This window comes from Anneissia japonica, unplaced genomic scaffold (assembly GCF_011630105.1).
Source record: "Anneissia japonica isolate Jap-2015-1 unplaced genomic scaffold, ASM1163010v1 scaffold432_len584295_cov189, whole genome shotgun sequence".
Lineage (NCBI taxonomy): Eukaryota > Metazoa > Echinodermata > Crinoidea > Comatulida > Comatulidae > Anneissia > Anneissia japonica.
In genome coordinates, this window is record NW_022725334.1 from 360,447 (window position 1) to 383,261 (window position 22,815).

General features: G+C 31.2%; 1 protein-coding gene across 1 annotated transcript; it reads right to left on the bottom strand.

The window, feature by feature from the left end:
* Positions 1-2,954: 2,954 nt before the first annotated feature.
* On the bottom strand, positions 2,955-19,795 carry LOC117112704 (receptor-type tyrosine-protein phosphatase N2-like). Its single transcript, XM_033255844.1, has 8 exons — positions 19,653-19,795; positions 18,161-18,234; positions 17,538-17,615; positions 16,693-16,884; positions 15,056-15,150; positions 8,567-8,620; positions 7,540-7,678; positions 2,955-6,274 (listed from the first exon to the last, which is right to left on the bottom strand). The coding sequence occupies exons 1-8, from the start codon at positions 19,792-19,794 to the stop codon at positions 6,203-6,205; spliced, it is 846 nt and encodes a 281-aa protein (XP_033111735.1). The 5' UTR covers position 19,795; the 3' UTR covers positions 2,955-6,202.
* Between the last annotated feature and the right edge of the window lie 3,020 nt (positions 19,796-22,815).

Sequence of the window (22,815 nt, forward strand, 5' to 3'; positions counted from 1 at the left end):
TGCTTTTATCCTAATAAAATGGAGTACTTTTAAAAGTAAAATGAGATAACACTATTTACCAGTTGATTAAAATGTGAAACCAATGGACCTTTCCTTTAAGCCCCGCCCCTTGGAAATTGTTGCTAAGGTCCCACAAGACGACATGTGTTAAAACATACGCAAACACGTGCGTTTGTGGGACAACACGTGTGTTTGTGAGATGCGCGCGTATTCCTAGCACTGTTCTGATTAGTCAGTTGTTAAGTTTGATTGACACTCCAGAAAGGTCTATTGAATTGGTAAAGTAGATTGAGTACAAAATGAAAAAAGAAATACTTTTATTTATCTTCTTGCTTCGTAAATTTACAACTTGTTATTAATGTATAAACTATAGATATTTATTTATAACTGCATTGGGTATATTTAATTTAATATTTTAGTTATTAGCATAGGCCACCTAAATTATAAAATGTAAAATTAAATATTTCATTTAGCTTTATATTTGTTCTATTGTATAAATATTTATTTCCTAATATAATTATGTATTACTAATTTAATATTTAAGTTATTATTAGTGTCAACGTGTATAAATTATAGGCCTAATATACGGTAATAATGCAAATGCTTTAATAATAACTCCCATTTATATTATTGGTATTATCTTAGTAGTGGTACACACCTACTTTGTAACAGTGGTTTTGGCTGCTTTCCTGGCAGCTAAGGACTATGTTATTTTTAATGTATTTGTTCGTTTGAATTATTGTTTTGTATTATGTACCCGGTATATCGTATCTTTTGCCTGAATAAATAATGAAAATAATAATATAAAGGGCTGACTGGTAGATAAGTTGTCATATAAACAGAAGACGTTTTACCTCAACATTCAAATTTGTAAAACTTCCTATAAATCGTAACCAACAGAGTGATCTTTCACCGAATTGAGTGTGATGAACATTTGCCACATGGCACGAAAGGTTACTTCGAGAAAAACGGAAGCCTACTGTACGATTCCCTTTAAGGAAATTAGAACAGGGAAATCCTAATCTAGACGGGTTTTACCGAGCAGTCATTTACATTTAACGGCATAAGGTCATTGTAGAAAAAGAGGCATATCGAAGGATCAGATGAAATAACTCCAATAAAGTTTCAAACGTAAATGTAAAATGTTTCTCGATAGCTGTATTTGTAGTTTATCGGATATGATTAAATGGACTGAAGTACATTAGAACGGGTAAGTGACAGGAATCGATAGACCCTTTTCAAGAGGTGCTTCGAAGACGAACATGATCTAGTATGGTATCTAGTTATATCTCAGCCGCAGGATATTAGTAGAGATTATTCTTAATTGGTTCGTAATCAGAGGATTTCAAATGACTGTCCGTTTTGTAATGTAAAAGCAGTGAAAATGATGTGTTTCGTGGGAATACCAATGCTAAAGTAAGTTCCGATATGCCGGCGTTATAGTCTGCTTGTCTAAAGAAATACAAGCATATCCTCGGTTTGTCAGAATTTTAAAATAATGCTTTCAAACTTAGGCCTACGCTTATGCAGATTACAACACTTGTATGTCATATCAATTAGATTGAAACATTTCAAAATGGGGTTTTATTTTGTAATTACTTCTTGTTTTTTTTTTAAAACTAATATGTGAATTCCCTGTTTCTCATCAGATAAATGCAGAATAAAACGAGTATTTCTTGCATGGTATCATTGAAAATTTCACGAATTGGTTATCTAGGTCAGATAGGCATCTTTTATTTGCTTTGGCAAGATCTAGGGTAAATTTGATCCCTTAAAATATCGCCAATGACAGACAAGATGTACCTTTTCGATATCGGTTTTATGAAATGTTTTGAAATATTTCATATAAATGGGCCTACAAAAAAGGGGTTAGGTTGGGAGTTCTATGTTCAAACTATAATCTTGAAACTCAGGTAGTGGTCTATTCCACCCTATAACGTGTTAATAATTACAATCAGGGGTATTGGGTGGGGGGTACAAAAAAGGGGTTAGGTTGGGAGTTCTATGTTCAAACTATAATCTTGAAACTCAGGTAGTGGTCTATTCCACCCTATAACGTGTTAATAATTACAATCAGGTGTATTGGGTGGGGGGGGGGCGCTAGGCCGTAACCATCTAATTTTTGTCATTGGTAATTCAAAAGGGTCAGCCAAAAACCCTTTTTTCAAGTTTAACACATAACCGAAGTTTATGATAGGACTTTAATCAGTTTAGATTTAATATCTTATTGAACTGAAATCAATAATAGGACTACTCGCTGGGACGGATCCGGAATTTTTTGCCGGGGGTGGGGGCACAATAGGTATGGTAGTTTAAGAATACCTCTAGATGCCCGGAAATGACACTCTCAGATGGTAATTTTTGGGTTGTCAAACCAGCGCTCGTCAACAAAATTATCGGTATTCCCCCTCCCCTAGACACCCCTCCCTATAGTATATTCTATGCTGCGAACTTAGAACCAACCGTCCGAGAGGATTTGTGAAAGGTGTACCTCCGGATCAAATGGTTCACATGTAATATAATATTCAAGGTTTATGATGACTAATATAGGGATAATTACAAATTAATTAACATTTTCAAGCATGGATAGCTGTTCTAGCTGGGCCTACTCACCTATCGTGATAATGGCTGAAAATACCGTCTTAGGTCTCCGTCTTTTGATATCCTGACATGTGAAGTCATTGGACTAAATCGGTATGGGAATATAGCGTTGTGTTCCTCGTCTGAATCAACAGAAAATCAAAAAAATAGTGGTAAAATAATTGAGCGCTCATTTTGCCAACTGTACTCATGGATGCACTTCCCTCCTTTCCGGTTGGACTGACGTCGGGGGTGGGGGGGGGGAGAGCTCTTGTGCACCCACCCCCATTGGATGCGCCCCTAGATTATCGATCATATAGTAATCTGGCAAACTAACCATGGATGATGCAACATAACACAAATTCAGACAATTATTAATTGCAACACAAATACGCCGTTTATTACACATTCTATTACAGACTAAACAAATAACACGTCTTAAATACACAACTACGTATTTCAACGTTACTTCATATTCATCTCACCACCATGACCATCATGGTGTACACTTTGAAAGATAAAAAGCTTGTTAAGATAAATTCGACCGCTCGGAATATCCGCAATATACATGTATTTTACGTATCTTGCCGTTCAGGAACATAGGGTTACTTATTCTTGTACATCTCGGTCAGTATATAATAATAATACTCAACTAAACACATAATAGCACACTTGTTGCTAGTACACATGTAACTAGCACACTTGTTACTTTAACAGAATGAAACACGTCGTATGACCATAGTGGCAGACGTTCAGGAGATGTCTTCCCCCAAACGTTTACTAACTCGACAGACAATAAATTAAATTTTGAGGGGCGAAACAACGACAGGGACACACATCGTGCAAACCACATACTTCCACATTTCAGTAATTTACCCTCTTACGGTAAACTACATACACTAAAAAAGAGGTATCTTCAAACCTTGAAATATTAGGCAAGACATCTAATCTAAATGCTGCCAGAACTCAAGGGACCACCTCTTTCCACATTATATGTCTGTAATTCAAATAATCTGTAATTTTCCAGAAAGAGATTTTAAAGTAGAGACTAAAATTGTGGAACAATATAAGTTGTTTTCTTCTGAAATATATATTTGAAAACATCATCAATATTAAGTCAAATAAATAATAATTTCCTTTAAAAATAACTTTATCATAACAAACCATAAATACAAGAGTATGGTTGAGGTAATTGTTAGGAAATTCAATTGAGCGTATGTCCGAATGTTTGTAAATAAATTGGAATGTTATAAAGCCATAAAAACATCAACAAAATTCACCAGGTTAGTGTCCGTAAATACTACCATCAAATCTGCATAACCAGATAATCTAGTGAATACTACTGGTCAGGTCTGATTAACCTAGTTAGATAATCTGGTTAAACCTAGGGTATCATAGGCCCATGAAAAGTGACAGAACACTAAATTTTAAAGATGTATAGTGTAGTGATTTCAAATTAAACAGCCAACAATACCTCTGCTAATAAGCGTAGTTAATTTCAGCAGTAGTTACTTCATATTGGATAAAAATACGAGAAAAATAATAATAATAATATACACTATATGAGATGCAAAAAAGAAAATAGTAAACATATTATAAAACAGTAGAAGAATGATCTCATTATGTTTTGGGAACATAGCACAATGATGATACATAGATTTTTCCAACTCATGTTAACATCTGGTATATTCGATTAACCTTTGGAGAAGGAAGAACTTGTTATTAGAAGCTTATTAATTTTGTCAATTAAAAATGACACAGACTGTTAGGCCTAAGGGTAATTTTTAGAGTTTTGCTTTTGATAATTGAAAAATGAATAATGATGAGTTAGTACAATGAAATTTGAACTCTTTAGCAAGATTATAAATAAAATAACTGAGTGGTGAAAATAAAAAATCAAAATGTACAAAAAATGAATCCAATAGACTTTATAAACACTGTTTCTAAACAAATTCCAATTGCTTAAAAATAGGGAAGTTATTGAGAAGACCGTGTAACCTTTAAATTCTCAACATCTTTCAAAGAAAGATTTTTAATTGGAATAAAAATATTCCATGCATTATATCTATCAATCAATTAATATATTTAATAATACTTCTCTGTAATGCTTATTAAAATTTCATAACATATTTATTGTCATTTCATGGCTTTTAATTAAATTATATAAAGATATCATAAATTAGAATTAACAATAACAACCATAAATAGATTCCACCATAATTTTAAGCGAATATTGCAACATCTAAAATTGCTGCAAATTGTCTGACTAGACCTGTCCCTCCATTAAAACCATAATTTAATAAACATTATTTCTTTATAAAATAAACATTTTTATGGATTTACTTTTTGATAAAAACAAACATTATTTATTAAATAAATGTGTTTCCCCCAATTACATTGCACTTATTTTTGAGATGCTATCTATTTTTACGTGATTCTTGATCAAATTTATTGTTAGTTAAAACAGTCGCAAAAGTACCTAAAGAAGGCTTAGGCCTTTCACGCAAAAGCCAGGATTTGAATACGGAATGCTGAAAGTACAAATAACAAATGAAACTGTATATGTAAAATTTAACAGATTGAATAATAACATACAATAATTTACTAAATATATATTCAAAAATATCAATATTATTTCTATCTTGTATTGGTGGATATGTTTTGCAGTTAAATTAACGTTGATATAATTATTCAGATTTTGATGTTTTAAAACAAATAATAAAAGTTTTTATGAAAATATATAATGCAATAATCATAGAATACTGCACATTTTGAGGCGAAATTGATTGTTTTGATTTACACTGCTTTCGGCATTTCCAAAAAATATAACAGAACTATTTACATTTTGATTTTGTACATAACTAAATTCTTGTTAAGTTGTTATTAGGTACTGCCAAATTACCTTCATGAAGTAAATTTTAAAGAATAAATATACTATATATTTACTTCTTTCACTCAAAGCAGGAAACAGATCATGTCTTTTAATATAATTTGTTATTTATTTTGTTTCATATTTAAATAATTACAATGTTAATAATTTATTATCTATATAGATGGTTAAATTTTCTCTTTGGTAGTGAAGTAAAGGTAAGAGAATTTTTTGATTGCTATGGCGACATAACAACATCAATATCTTTAACCCAGTACACAGACGGTGGCCATTTTTGGGAACATACTTATTCATAGTCAACCAATTTTGTAAATATTTATAAATTTTCCAAAGTTTTTATCTGAATATTTAATGTAATATTTAGAAACTATTCTTCACTGTTGACAGACAATAGTCTTGGATGAACACCATCTCTCTTAGGATGTCTCTCATACTTCAAAAACACATGCATGATATTAATATATATTTCCAGACAAAGTTATAGCATATCATTTTAGCCATTGACCATCACCAAAGTAAATGTTGTAAAGATGTGTGATATTAAATCGGTAGAAATTTTGAATTTCCACTTTAGCCGTAATCAACCAGAAAGAAAACCATAACTGATGGTACAGCGACATGCAACGAGGGGATAGAAGGAGCGAAAAACAAACGGCAAGTACGGACAATAATGAGATTGCGACCACTGTTTCCTTTCAATTTATCCGATTGGATGGCTGTTGAGTGCAGTCCTTACTGAGGTATAGCTTTCAGGATTGCATTGACTTCTTCCGCCACAGCCGTCAGGACAAATTCAAATTGCTCCTGTGGGAATAAAAATTTATCTGTTATGAATAAGCAATTCTGGGAGAAAGGATTTCAGAACATGTACAAATATAATCGATACGTAATTGCTGTATGATAGTAAGAATAAAACAAAAAACTTGCGTTAATATTTAGCATATCAGTAGAGCATATTGCTCATACATATTTTGACATACATCAAATACGACAGTTCCTCATATTTAGTTCCAATGATTACTACTCCATCAACAAAAACAATTGATATTACTGTGGCTAATTCACTTACTCATGTGCTAATTACCAAATATCATTAGTTATTATAATTTTAACTCTATAATTGTAACTGACTTATAAGTTGCAAGCACGCAGCTAGTCAGTAAAGTTAAGTGAGCTCAGCAAAATTAATTCAAAACAACAAATTTGATTTTCTCTACTCCAGGAAGGAGTTAACCAGTAATGGAAACATGATGATGGAATTTTAATTTAGTTCAGAAGCTTAATAAACTGCAGAACACTTCTAAGGCAATTCACTTTAAGTTTAGGTGTATGGTTTCAATTTGCTTGTTCAGATTTGCAAGTGCTAAAATATGCTTTAGTATTCCAGACTGGCAAAGCAACAAGAGAGGGACTATCAAATTTTATCTGACAAAAAACTATTGTATGCCCATATATAGTCATAACATGCCTATATATGGTCCTGATGTGATGTCATCATGATCCTATTTAAGCATGTCTTTCTTCCTCATCATGTTTTTGTCAAATAAAAGTTGATAGACTGTACAAGAAAATGAAATGAGGTTAGAAATTGATCCTGACAGATCCTCATCAAAAAGACATCTTGGGTAATCTCAAAAAAATGACCGGCAATCTTGCTAATTCCCATAATAAATTATATAATTAAGTTTAACTGGTTATTATATATCATTACTTTTAATAATTACAGGGAAATGAGTGACGGCGTCCAGGAATACAAATATATGCCACTGCTGACAAATTAATTTTATTTCTCTACCTTTTAAACGCATGTTACTTGTGTTTTCAACAAATTAAAACACCACAAACAAAAATGGTAACATATTATAAATTTGTAATTGACTCTCTAAATACAGTACTCTGGAAAATGTAAAATCATGAAGGGAAAAAAACCATCGACCTTCCATTAACGCACTGAAAGATCTAATTACCGTCAAAGTCTAAACAACATCGGTTGTTGTTGAGAGATAAATTTTTAATACTAACTTTGACCATGATTGAAGGGTAGATACTGTTGTGGTACAGAAACTCACCATTGTACGGACCATTCCAGGTCGTTGATCTCGAACATGTTCCAAAGTAGCAGCTAGGTCAATCTCTTTCGCACCTTTGATCATCCTCGTTAAGGTCATGTCAATCAAGCAATAGGTTCCGGTGCGTCCAATACCATCACTATGAAAAGTAAATTAGACAATATTCAAAGATTAGAAGTTCTTGAGACATATAAAGAATGATCAGTCTATTCGGAGAAATGATATTATACAGTAATTTATTTTATATCGCATATTAAGCGGGAAAATACACACATAAACACATCATTGCTCATATCACAAACTAACACAATTAAAGTAGATTGTTTTAGTTGTGAAAAGTTGTTGTACAGACTTTTTGTAAAGAATACAAAATTGCTTGACAACCAATATGTGTAATCCACTTTAATTTTGTTAGTTTGTGATGTGAGTGACGAAATATCTATACTTATACTTCATTCATAAGTATTTTATATACTTGTATTTATTTTTTAATGTTATTTTTTTTTAAAAATTTAGTGGATTTTGTTAAAACACCTATACAGCCTATATACTGCTATTGTATAATTGTTTTTTTAACACGATTAGTTTCTTTTAGTTATTTTTCTTTCTCTCTTTTATACATTGAACACACACAATTTTTGTGTGCCGCTGAAATGAAAGTTGAATAAATAAATAAATACTATTAGAAATTAAAATCAAAAGTTTGTATAGCAGGGATGTAATGCGGCAAACTACTGTACCAACCATCGTGTGCAAACAGCTAAAAAGGTGAAGGTGGCTAACATTTAATAAATATTTATATAAGCTATATTTATTATAAGCTATATTCAAAACATTGAATATTTAAGCATTAACAATCAAAAACACATTTGCTAGGACATGACTGGTTTTCAATATTCCAAATGTGTTATAGCAACAGTCATACAGAGGCCATTATTCTATAGAAAGCTGTTAAGACTAGATTTTGAAAAGCATTTTGTAGCGACTCATTCTAAGCCACATGTCTCCAATATAATATTATCCTCACCTGCAATGTACCAGAATAGGACAGCATCTTCCCCGGTAAGACTTGTTAACTTTCCTACAAAATATTGGAAGGAAAAAAAAAATCATTTTACATATGAAGAAATCTACCAAAGGTTTATATTACAACAAACTTCAACAGTGAGAACCAATCAAGTACAAAATGAAATCATCTACATAAATGTGTAATTGATTTTCTAAAGATATTCTCAATAGAAAACTTGTCCCAGAAATATTAATTCAATTATACTCTCATTCTTTTTAAAAGTAGTTCATCAATATATACTATTTTGGAAAGTCGGAAATTAAAGGGATAGATCTCTAAAAACTCCAAGACAACTGGGAATCCCTCGTGAGTACCTCGCAGACCTGAAAAATCCAAGACATATGTTGTTCGGGGCCAGGCAGGGGTTATCTTCTTGACATTCTACGCTTATGTTTAATAATGAGTAGCGAATACTGTCCAGATTCATGCACCGTATTTAGTCCTCTGTGAACCAATAGGAATATCCCTTTAAAGCATATTTACTTTCTATACTGTTTTCAATTCAAATTTTAAATTAGTACTTGTCTTCTGTATAATGTAAAGATTGAGTGATCTTATTAATTTTAATGAGGAAAAGAGAAATATACAGATATGGAATTAAAAAAAAAAATAAAAAAATGTATCAGTTATTTTCAGTTGTAAACTCGGTTTTGGATTCTTTCCATGGTCAGTATGTTGTCGTATGAATTAAGTTCTGTGCACTTTTATCAGTAATTTGTACTCCTTATGACAGTGGATTTGATATGTAGGCCTATATCAGAGCTACTTAGACAGCTGCAATTTGCTGGTTGAAGCGTGTGGCGGGGTAGCGAAGTAGTATATGGGCAGTTAATTTTAGCATGACTGGAACACTTCCAAATGGAGTGAACGTGGTTACACGGTTGTCCATGATGAGGGAATGTTGCGAGTGCCTTGCATTCCTTGGCAAAAGGAATTGACTGCAGGATTTAAATGTCTACATTTATTATCTATTATTATATCTATATAGTTTTATCATGTCCTAATGATAGACAGCTGTAGATGACAAGATTTATCTAATCAAAAAAAACCTTTTTGATGTCACTGTTTCAAATGTTTCTTTCAGTTTCTGTTTTTAATTGTATCAGATATTGAATGGATCCGAAATGAATACCTTAAAAGAAATGAATTTCGTTTCTTAAAAGTCATCAAGTAATTAATCACAGAAAGAGAATAGGTTAAATGAGATTAGAGAGTTCAATGCACTGGCTCCCGGTGAATTTGCATAAATTAAGGCAAATGAATGCGTAATAAATTTCAGTTATTAGGTCTATAATTCATCTGATAATTAAAGCATAGGAGATAAATAGCTTATTAAACGTAATTTCAAATAGTCAATATTCTATCTTAGTTTAAACATAGTGCTATTTTGCATTTGGCATAACTAATAAAAACAAACTTATACCTTAAAGACATTAGTTTTATTCATTACACCTGCAAGCAATGTCATTAAAATACTGAAGGCAAATAGGTTAAATGAGAAATTATGAAAACTTCAATAAGCCAGACCTTCATGAAGATGAGTGACTGTATGTCTCATAAATAACTAATAAACATTTTAAGCATTTTGTTTAGAGGAAAGGCTAATTTTTTATAATCACAAGATTTTTGATGGTCGGTATTGTAAAATTGGTGTAATGACTTTGGGGCAAGATTGCTTCGTGATTGTTTGTCATGCTATGTTTTGTCATGTTGTATTAGTCAGTGCTAATTGCAAGCGAGTTTCATCTTCTGGCCACATTCGTTGTAATGATTCATCCATTTTATGAAACCTCATTAGCATAATTGCAACGGGCAAGCTCTAATTGGCTAAAACAATTAACCCTCATTTCCAGATTAACATGCATAGTCCTTCGGTTATGACCTCCGTATTACTTTAACAGGAAAAGTCAAACTCTCTTTTGTTACGTTATTACAACATTAGTCAAAATATTGAGAGTGCACCTTCTAACAGCTGACCTATGACCTCTCTACACATACAGTTTAAATGATCTCATATTAAAAACAATATAGCAGAAACAACATTAAAATATATCAATGAATAGTAAGTAATTATTTTAAAAATAAATAATTTTAATACAGTAAAAAACTATAATCATTACTACTATACAAATAAATATTTGAAATAGGAATAAAAATGGACAGTATTTTAAACAACATTCCCTTCCCTAAAAATATTTGTATGATATATTACATTAATTATTAATGTTTGTGTATAAATACTTATATGAAAAACCAAGCTAGTTACAAATTTTGTTATATGCCTACCCTGTGTAATGGAATCTCAATGAATTTTGTAGTAATGGTGGTCACCATACAAAACAAAAAGCTTACGTAGGATAATAGAATAACCTGGTAATATTGTATAACATGCATTACCATACACATTCCAACATCACATTTGAACTGTTCTGATAAAATGGGTCACAAAAGTCAGAAAAAATCATATTAGATACAAGGAATTAATCAAAAGAGAATATATTTGAGCTTTGATAGAATGTACAGCATTTAAATAACTCTTGCTTTTATACAATCATAATCAAATTCGATCGTAGACCTAATGGTTCAAAGAAAATAGCACTTAAATACTCCAGTTTTTTTTCCTTAAATTGGAATTAAAATACACTCACTTTAGTATTTTTTGGCACTTAAAACAAATCAAATAGTTGAAATACACAGAATTCAGATGAATAAATAGAGATTGTAAAAGTGAAAAACTAATTCTGACAAGACATAATATATTTTTAACATGATAACTTGACTTGAAATATTTACCAGATACAATGTAACCTACTTTGTCAAGCTAGGTTATATATTTGACAGTATATGTGATCAATTTTCATATTCTAAACTTAATTCTATAATTCAATGAAATATAAAGAGATAAACAAACCACATGTTCTGATTATCTATAGGTATCACCAATAGGTAAATGCAATACAAACTTGAAAATTTTACAAAATAGAATTGCTTTTTTGAAATAATAATTCAAGTGAGAAAAAAAAAAATTCTTCACCAATTAACAAACTTTAAAATAACACCAATAATATAATATTTGCAAACACCTGTACTCTTAATTAATGGGAGATCATTTTAAGAAATTATATAGCAAAACATGTGTAACTCATTGAAAAATGTTTAGTTGCTATATGTGACTTATTGAATGTTTCCCTTTAAACTTAAATGAGCAAAAATTATCCAAATGCTCAATAAAGTAATTAAATCTGTGGCAATTTTATTACTCACTGATGTTAAAAAAATGTGGATTTTATATAGCACTATTTTATATATTTAACTTAGATGTTTTTATATTGTACAATTTGACGTGAAAAAAAAATGTACTAAGAAATTCCAAAACTTGAAAATTGATCACTTAAGTATGTATGGTTGAATGTGAGTTTAGGAAAATAAAAGTAAATAAATCTTTAAAAATTGATCGGTCGGTAAAATAGATTTAAAACTGAGAAAGAGGATTGAGCACTACATTTATGTGACATGTTTAGAGATGTTTAGAGGTATAAACTTCAAAAAAGAAAACAGCAGTTGATAGCGACAAGCAGAATATCTTATTGATGCCAGCAAACTGCAAACATCTACACATAAACAGGATGGCAGATGTTAAATTCAATGATGGATCTCTTAATGAAGGCACCGTGATACTCATTTCGAGATCACAATCAAGTTGATAAGTTAATCCAATGAAATCGCAGAACCCATCAGCTCAATGGGGGAATGGCTGCCCATAAAATACGATACAGGCGATAAATTGTTGAGATGGAATATAACATTAGTATGCAGGTAATTACGATGAGAAAATGTTTAGAAAACAGTCTGTCCACTACTAGCAAAAATACTATTCTTTATTAAAAGCTTAGATCTTTTGATGTACAGAAAATGCAGATTGGATGGAAATAATAAAATATTAAAATCAACTGCTGGGCACTAGGAAAACAAAACTATATTAACACAACTATTCGATTTGAAAACCGCTTACATTTTCATCTTACTCTACATCGACTAATGAGCTTGTAACATGGTTAGTGTCTTCACAACAAAGGAAGCGTTGATCGTTGGGGTCAGGTGATAAACCGCAGACCTAGACCTGTCACCATCAGCAAAGCACGTTGGAAATAAGATTTTGTTAGCGGATGACGTGACGCAGTTATAAAAAATCAGCACATGAAAATCCGTGGTGAAAGTAAGAATCGTTAGCGAAATCGTTAGCGGATGAAGTTACGCAGCGACAGAATCACTTTTGTGACTATGCAACTGCACTACGGCAGGGGAAAGTTGCACAAGCACAAAAATGACCCCGTCGTACGTTTGCTCTGGGTTAGTATTCTGGAACATGTACAGTAGCATCACAGCAAGATGTTAGGTGAAGGAGTCAGCAAATGTGAGTTAAGCAAGTGTTAAGATGCTATTTTCAAAACAGTACTCTATTTATATTAAGATTAAACTAAAACAATAATTAAAAGATTAATGTAAAATAAACCCTAAATTATTTCAAGCAACCACTGAAAACCAGCAAATCATCAAAGAGAACCAAAATATAGTTTATCTATCAATTTAAAACCGCTCTAATCTTGAGAACGATCAAATTCAAGACCATTTTTTATAAATAAAAACTATTAGACAATTTTCAATCTGTTAGTAGACAAATAAACCTCTAATTGGATACCCCCAATTACCACATTAGATGTTTAGTTCCCAAAAGTACTGTACAGTTTTGAATACTGACAAGAAGAATATATGCAATCTCAGTGTTGAATGTCATTTCTGGGTTGTATTTTATTGTAAGTATGGCAACCAAATTAACTAACTTAACTAACAGGGTGACCATAACCATAACCAGGCACTACATCTCATAATTACCTATCTCATCAAGTCAACAACCTTTAATTCTAATAGCATAATGATGTGCTTCTCTGCTATTAATGCTTCTATTACTAACTTCAAATTCATTTTATCTATTATGAAATTGTTGCTGGTCCTTGTTGAATTAAACAATATATGTTATTATTATGACTACAAATAATAATGCTAATAATTAATTACTGTATTGTAAACACAGTTTTGACAGTACTAAAACTGTAACCGGCACAAGAAGCAATTTTACAGAGGGCGCTATTGATGTTTTCATGTTAAGCCTAATCTATGTTCTCTGTTGCAGCCAAATAATTATTGGAATTCATATTCTATTTTTAGAATAAAATCTCATCAATTATGTGTTCTGCACATTAATCTCAAATATAATGTTTCAGGTTTTGGCAGTGATTGCAAATATTTCATCAGATATTCTAAAGAAGTAGTTGAATGAATAGATTCAGTAATTCATTTTCTACAGACAGATATTACAAAATATGGATAGAGAACATGAACACTAAATGCACCTCTAACTACAATTTTCTCCTGCTTACCGTAACTAAATTTATGTTTTAATCTTACATTGTGTTTTATGTTTTGCTGCCTTTTTACAAACCGTTGCTGCACTACTGTATGTTAAATCATGCAAATTATTAATTGTTATGAAAATACCAATAATGTAATAAACATAAGAAACTATTTAACTGATTTGCTGATATACCAGGTCATTTACATTCCCTTTTATAGTTAGCCACGCAGTGTAGCAAAAGTATTAACTATGAAATGAACAAGTACATTTTGGATCATTTATGCCTTTGTGTAATTCCACAGAAAACAAATTGGCTGCACTTTTGGCAATATTTCCAACCAGGGATGTCTGCAGATGAGTAGAATATCTTGCTGTTAGGAGTTTGATATATATAAATGCATAGGTTGCTTTTTAAAGCCAAAAGTTAGTAGTAAAGCGAATATGATGAAATGAAATATTGCAAGGTTAAAATGAAGAAAATGCGATGTTTGTTAGATTATTTTCAGCATTTAATTGAATTGTGATACAATCCATTTATCCTTTCTCTCATATCTAATTCTACTTTCATCCTTTTGATAGCAAAAGTGCATAATTGTACCAATGGTATATATCTATTCAACATTAATATTTGACATAAAATTATATTGCGCCCTATATAATTATTTGTTTGATTTCATTTAAAACAATTTATTTTCTTAAATAGCAAGTAGACTTAAGAAAATTGTAAATACCACCAAGGTCTAGAAACAGTAATAATAGCTTTCATCTGTATTTTTTGAGAAGTTACTTCTGTTTATAGATGGCTGACAATAAATAATTTACCTCACTTTTAATATACAAAATTACGAGCCAGCCATTCACATAAAATAATTTTTCACCAAAAGGTTTTCACACTCCTCAATAACTCTATACCTCATGAGGTTTTATAAAATATATATAATAATAATTAATACTAAAAAATCTAAAATGAGATTAATATTTGAATTCATAAGAATGAAAATAAATGCATAAAGAAAAAAAAAGGGAAAACTAACCTTCGGAATTCAAGTAAAGATCGTGGTGACGCTGGTACACCGTTGTCAGGCCAGGTCAGATAGTGGAACTGAGTAACTGTTCGTGTTTCATTCGTCTGCAAGAAAATAATTTCTTAATGTTATTTATTTTGCTATGCAAAAGTATAATCTTCATTATGCGTGACTCTATGAATCAAAAACTGAGGGGACACAATCATTTGTGTTCCACAGCATTGCATGGACACTGACAGCATCAACTGAAAGAAAAAATTCAAACATTTGAAATAAAATCACACAGAATTCTCCAAATCCTGTACACAGATCATGTAACAAATGCAGAGGTTAGAGAAAGGACTTACACTCGCATTGGACAAATTGAAAATTTACTAACAACTGTCAGGTCAAGAAAACCGGTTTGGACATATATACAGGCAGAGTGACACTTCAAGCAACTCAATCTTGCAGAGCTACGTAAATGGCAAACGGAAGCGAGGAAGACCAAGGACAAACTGGATAAACAACATCACTGATAAGTGTTACATTCCTAGCTTCACAGGTTAAAATTACAATCGTTTTGAGTATTGTCGTTTCTTTGTTTGAATAACAGAAGAGAAAATAAAATCTATATTCAAAATATCTAGGAGATAATCCTGATTATTCCGAGTATGGAAACTCGAGAGTAAGTTCATGATATTGATGGTGAATATCATTTAAATACTCAATTGAGCGACTGCTGAAAGCAGACTTTTTGTGGTGTGAACCTGACCTCCATAACAAAAGTCGGACGAATGACAAGGATGTGGGCACAGCATCATGGATCATGTAACAATTCAGAGTGCAATCACTCGAACAGATGCCTTAAGTCGTGTAAGTATTGACGAAAGTATGATAAACGGAAATAAACCAATATTTGAATGAATACGCTGATACAAAAGCATCACATGCATTGGTGATAATATTTTTTAATGGGAAAAATTAATGAATAATATTTGAAATGCTTCATTACATATTGTTGATTTTTTTTTTGTAGTTTAAGAAATGTTTGTTTTTGACATATTCTTAAATAACGTGTTACTTTTCTAGCTTTTGTTTTAGAGAAGCATGTAATAATATAAATAAATAACATCAAAAAATGCAATAATAACAGTAACACTAGCATATTAAGATATAAAGAAATATCAACAATAAAAAAATAATAGCAAACATTGATAATAACAAATAAACAACAACAATGATAATAATATTATCAATAATAATAATAATAATGACAATATTTTACGTTAAGTAATCATAATTAATATTATTAGAAAGAAATATGAAATCTTTGAAAATTTACTGTTTTGTACAGTGTTTTATATAAGGTAGAACCCCTCCTTTGGGACACCTCTATTAAGGGGACACTTATAATAATATTTTTTAACACTACTCCTATTCAGGGGACAAACCTATTAAAATAGCATAATAATTACTCCAAGTATCGAAATGCACGCCATCATGTCGGGATTCAATATTTCGATATTAATTATGTCATTATCAGGAATGAACCTATTATGGGGACAATTATTTTGGTCCCAAAGGTGCCCACATTACTGTAGTAATTCCAATGCTGAAAAAACCTCCAAGTTTTGTCAAACATAATATGTATTTCAAACACTAACCAATAAGTTCTTAAGATAGAAACTCCGCACAAGATAATCTTCACACCATACGTGTTCCGAGACCAAGTGCACTTCGTAGTTTTCATAAGCCTTGTTGTCTTCCTCCGGCCAGTATTTCTCGCATTGGACAATATCATTTTCGGCAGGTCGTGTCAAGTTGACTATCACCACTACACCGTTTTCCCAAATCATCTGCCAACAAAAAAAAATGGGATGTTTTTAAACAAATTGGGCAGAAATTGAACATTCACATCAAGTAACAATGGGTTAAATCATGGTACACACAGAGATCAACAACAGAAATCATCATTATATAACCATCAGCATAACTATGGAGGTAATACATCAATGGTTTACAAGGTTCCAAAAGAAGAGGTAGGCAGAAGATGATGTAGGCAGAGGAAGAGGTAAACAGAAGAAGAGATGGGAGAATAATATGAATGAGTAGACTGCAGTGGCGTATCCAGGGGAGGGCGGGGGCTGTCTCTTATACACATCTAGATGTGTATAAGAGACAGCTCTGCTATTAATGCTTCTACCCAAAATGATGGTCAAGTAGTTATATATCACCTAAAATCACCATATTTTGCGAATTAGCGTCTCTCAACTGATAATCGAGCCCCCTACTTCACCATTCCACCTCCCCCATCAGACCCCCCAATTTAAGACTTTTAAATACGCCAATGGTAGACTGCAAAAAAAACCGAGAGACAGTGAAAATATTGTTGTGAAGTCCTGCCCCTACAACAAAAAAAGCTTAGATATGGGAGATACATATTTAATAATAGTTTTGTTTGAGTCAAGAAATTTGACAGTCTACAGTAGTTCCTTTGTATATACAGTACCTGCCAAAAGTCGGACATGGTGTTAGGAAGTGGAGCTTGCGTAGAGATATAGGCAGGAGATCTTGGGTCAGAATCCGTCTGTAATAAAAAGAGAAGAGAATTCAGTTGTTAAATCATATGATTTTATAAGCTGTTCTTTGCATTTACTATCATCATCATTGTCACCATCATCATCATCATCATCATCATCATCATCATCATTATCAATTATTTTATTATCATCATCATATCCATCTCCATAATCATCATCATTTTGATTTTATTTTTAAATTCAAAACAATTATTTCTGTAAACATATCATTGGAAACACCTGTACTTGTAAACTAACATCACATGCAAACTTTGCATAAACTATATCAATTTTCATATATTTTTTATTGATTTAAAAAAATAATTTGTACGAACAATTATATATACTTCTAATGTAATTTCCAGAAGAATAAATGCATTTTAATCTGAGCTGAGAATTATGTATACAGTTAAAGACTATACAGCTTACTGTACTTGTAATTTCAATCATCCCATTGCAATCAGCAGCTCAAACAAAGCGTTATAAAAATCAAAGTAGCAAATGATTTATCAGGAAATAAAGATGAAGTTTCAAGCAGGACAATACTACTTACTATTAGACTTGCATTAATATAATCAGACTGAGATGGGCCTGTGGTTTCCTTGAGAATTACTCTGGTATGATCATCTAAAGATAATGAAGGAAAAAGAAAGATATAATTTATTAATAAAAATATACTCTACTGCAATTTGCATAATTAAATTATGGTGTTATTATTTTTTTATTTTAATTTATTTGGAAATTTTATGGATAACCAAAAAGCTTTAAGTATATACAAGTCTTCCTCCAACTAAAGATTGCTTTTGGGACCTTTACATGGTCTTTAGAAGCTTTTATCTCTAATTAGCACCATAAAGATAAAAGACATTTGTGAATTTGAGACCACAGAAAACTGTCTTTAATTCGAGATGGTCTTAAATTGGAGGGTCCATAATTAGATGGAGACCTGTATTACTGTACCGTAAATTCATCAGTCAATTTAATTTGTTTGGAAATTTTCAGTATGTACTACAAAAAGTGTAATACAATATATTATAGATAATAGTAAAACAGGTAATATTTTTCTGGATAACTATAAAGATTTAAGTATATATTTCTATGGGGTTCATATTCTTGAATACATTGCAGCTTTTAGGCCAATATTTAATATGCAATAAAACTTCATTATATTACATATTTCAATATATTCCTAAGCTGTAATTAATGTAAGAATACAGATTAGTATTCAATGATCTATAACCATTTTGTGAACATAGATTATAATCAAAAACCTTTAACTTTGATTAAAAAATGTGGTTTTTTTTTTCGATCATTTGTAATATGTAGCACAAGATTTTATTCCATTTTCTTATACATGTCAAGTAAAAGGTATTAAAATAAAATTTTCCATCTGACCTAGAATCTGATAAAGGACATATAAAGTGTATTATTATTCAGTATTCTGTATTTTATGTTGATTAAAAAATATTTATCAGCCAAAAGCCCATCAATATTATGACGGATGGTATTATACAGTTTTGCAGTGGAGGTGTTGATCAAATAGAAATGCATAAAACATTGCAGTAATTTTATAATTCTTAAATGCATTTCAGCAGTCATATTTCCTTGACATGAGTTGGAGCATTCTAATCCCAGGTTGTACCATCGCTCTTGGCCTTGTACATGGCACATTATCTATGCATGCCCTATGTCTCTATGGAGTATGAATGGGTAAATGGTAGGATGCTAACACTTTTTTCTAATACTGTACACTTAATTTATGTTGAATATTCATGATCAGAATTTCTCTTACTGTATGTATTGGGACAGAATGTTGTTTATGATTGCTAGTGTTTCTAAAACAGGGTAACAATGGGGAAATCAATGATGCTTTCAGTGAAAAGAGCTAAAAGCAAAAAAAAAACAAAACTTTTATAATAATATTTTATTTTCAATGAAAACATATAAATTTTCATGAGTTAAACTTTCCAGGAAGTACAACCAAATTTTAATCTAGATGTAACCAAGCATTAAATCGCCAAAACAACAAGAATTGTTGCACGTACAAGGTAGAACGTCTTCAAATCTATTCTTGGACAGATTTTTCGCCATCTTGCCAATCGTGGTGAAGTTGGGCTCAGCCTCGTACTCCGACAGCGCCTTCCATTCCTCCGTCAGTCTGTCTTTGTTCCGCATATGGTCTTCCATGTATGCCTAAAGGAAAATGAAAACAGATCAATTCTCTCTTCATCACAAATATTATAAATAATTAAACCACCTGCTCTCTTTGCAAGCTTTTGTTTAATGCTCAAAAATTTAAAAATTTAGCTTCTACTAATTTCCTTTGCATTTCACTTGGGGTTCTTGGATCAATAGGAGGGAGTCAGCATAGATATCAATAATCCATGCACCTTGACTCAGGTACAAATGCATTCTGACACTTGGTCTCCTCCATATCATATATATTTTAATAGTAATTTACTTACTTTAAATATTACGATTTTATAAAGAAATTCATTATTTTTTTCTGAATGGCTGGAAGTGTATCAAGAGAGTGACAGAGAGTTATGAAAAGCTTATAAATCCTTGTCAGATAAAACAATTATAAACAAAAATATTATTAAAACAATTAAAAAAACCCTTCTAATTTTGGCCATTGAAATTAGCAATCAAATAAAGCATATACATTTAAATATTTAATATTTTCCAGGTTTTTTTAGCTTATCAATCACAAAATGTACAATGTTTATGTTTCAACTTTTAAGTCATGGCAGGTTAAAAATTAATTCAATTCAATAAAGCTTTATTATATCACAATGGGATAATTTTACTACATTCATAACATTTAAGACACATAAGTTTTGATTTCCCCTTCAGAAAAAAAAATGATCTAGCCAATTCTTTCCCATTCTAAGAATTACACTGACAGTGGCGGGCCTATATGATGGCACAAGGGGCCTATTTCCCTGGCAGCAACCAGAAAATCTTTAACTATTATCTATATAAGAAGTATGAATAGCTAAAGCTTCAGAACCCCCAGAGGGCTATAGCCCATTGACCCCCAAATTAGCTAATGGGACATCCCACGCCTGCCTCTTGAAACATTTGGAATGGATATGTAGTAATTAATACACTAGAGAAATTAGTAATTTTCTTGAAATTTCAAAAGCTTTTCAATCAGAATTTTTAGATGATTACAAATATATTGCTTAATAATACTTTAAAATTAACAAGTTTGGAACGTAAAATATCACAGTTCTAAAGTGACTTTAATATATTTTGCTTAATGATCACTTAAAATGATTAAATAGGCTTATGGAAAAGTGTTTGTATGTAGCATTCAGGATTTTTAAAAGCAAATCCGCCATTTATTGGCTTATCCGGAACTTGACTACAACGGCTGGTGTAATATGATCAAACACCGTCTATGCCTTACACTCAGCATTATATAAGCTTTGAACTGTTATTCTTTGGAACTTAAATAAACTAAATTGAAACCAAAATCATTTAGTTTAAATGTCATTATTATGTAACATAACAGACAAGTTTGATGCTTAATTATAACAGCTGTTCTTTAAAATAAAATCAATCACGTAATTACACACAAACACACGCATGTAGAATCGGATGTGGGATTATCGTACAGCATTACAATGTGTGTTGTTGATTTACGTCGAGGAAAACACGCAAGTTAGCAAGAAGCCGGCCTACCATAAATGACCAGAGAGTTGTCAGTAAAGATACTGTAAGACCCACAAACACAAAATACCATTATACATTCGCGAGCGTTGTGGTGAGGTTTAGTTACAAAAAACATTAACACAATTTTGCTTTAACGTCTGCGAAGTTATTTAGTCAGAAATTACATTATAAATACATATTTTTGGTTCTATTATGTACTAAAAACTGCAAAGTTATTACAACATGAAATTATCAGCTGCAAGTGCATATATTTTAGGAAGCTGAGTAATTATTATTACATAAACTATTTCAAAATTCTAATTACATAATACCTGTCCCTTATACACATCTAGATGCACAATCTCCCACAAGCCCCCAAAATGTTTGAGAATCAGAATTTTGATCATTTTCATGTTTTTGCATTTTATAAAAGAAGATATATAGAAGAACATTTCTGTAAAATATCAATGACTGAATCTAACTGAAAAGTATATCAAAATTATTGTTAATATACAAATCTTATTAATAAACTATTGATTTTGAAATCTTTGGAAGCTGTTTCTCAAAACCTACATAGCTGATATCCAATGAGATAAATATTCGTAACTTTGCTAATACTCAACCAATTTCCACCAAATATACACTGTTTTAATGAAGACTACTTGGAAGATCCAGAACATTAAAAAATTCAATTTTTAATTTTTCCTACAAACAGAGAGTTTTGCCAAAGTCGTTCACATTTGATAATGTACTAATGATGTAGATCCTAAAGGAAGAACAAAAAAAAAAAAACAAAAAAAAAAAACCCATATATATTTACCAGATAATTATAAATAAAAAGGTTATTTATAGATACAGGCTTTTGCTCCTTTTACAATATTTGCAGGTGTGTAAAAATTAATAGATTTCTGAAAGCATGATTCAAACGATATGGTGGAACTGTAGACTTTACAATCATACAGTACACCTATACTATGAGGCTGCGAAAAACAATAATATTAACTACTCTATTTTCAGAAATTCCAACAGATTTTTATATCGGCGTCTCAATCAAATATGGGTGTGTTGAATACATATAATGGTTGATATCATATTCACCTCCAATCAAAATTGATGCAGTTTTTAATGTAGAACACAATGCAACAACTTGCAGTCGCAGATAATTGTACAATTAAAAATGGTTACAACAGTTTTTAAAAAGCTTTTTTCTTTTTTTTTTTAATTGAACATATGGTTGAGATTATTACTATATTGTTCAATTTTCTAAGAAATTTACTGGAATCCATAAGCAAAGAACACACTTTCTTGCCAACATATTTGCTAATTATAACTGTTAGCATGCAATATCTATTCTTTGTCAACAACATTTCCATCTGTTCTTATTTGATGTTGATAAGGGTATAATAGAATGCACTTGATTATGGACAAAATTATTTCAAAAACAAGTAATCCCAGATTAATGCAGGCACAAATTATGCTGTACTTCTGGGAATACAAGGAGATAGTGTACAAGACAAATGCTTGCCAATTTTTTTCATCATATTAGAT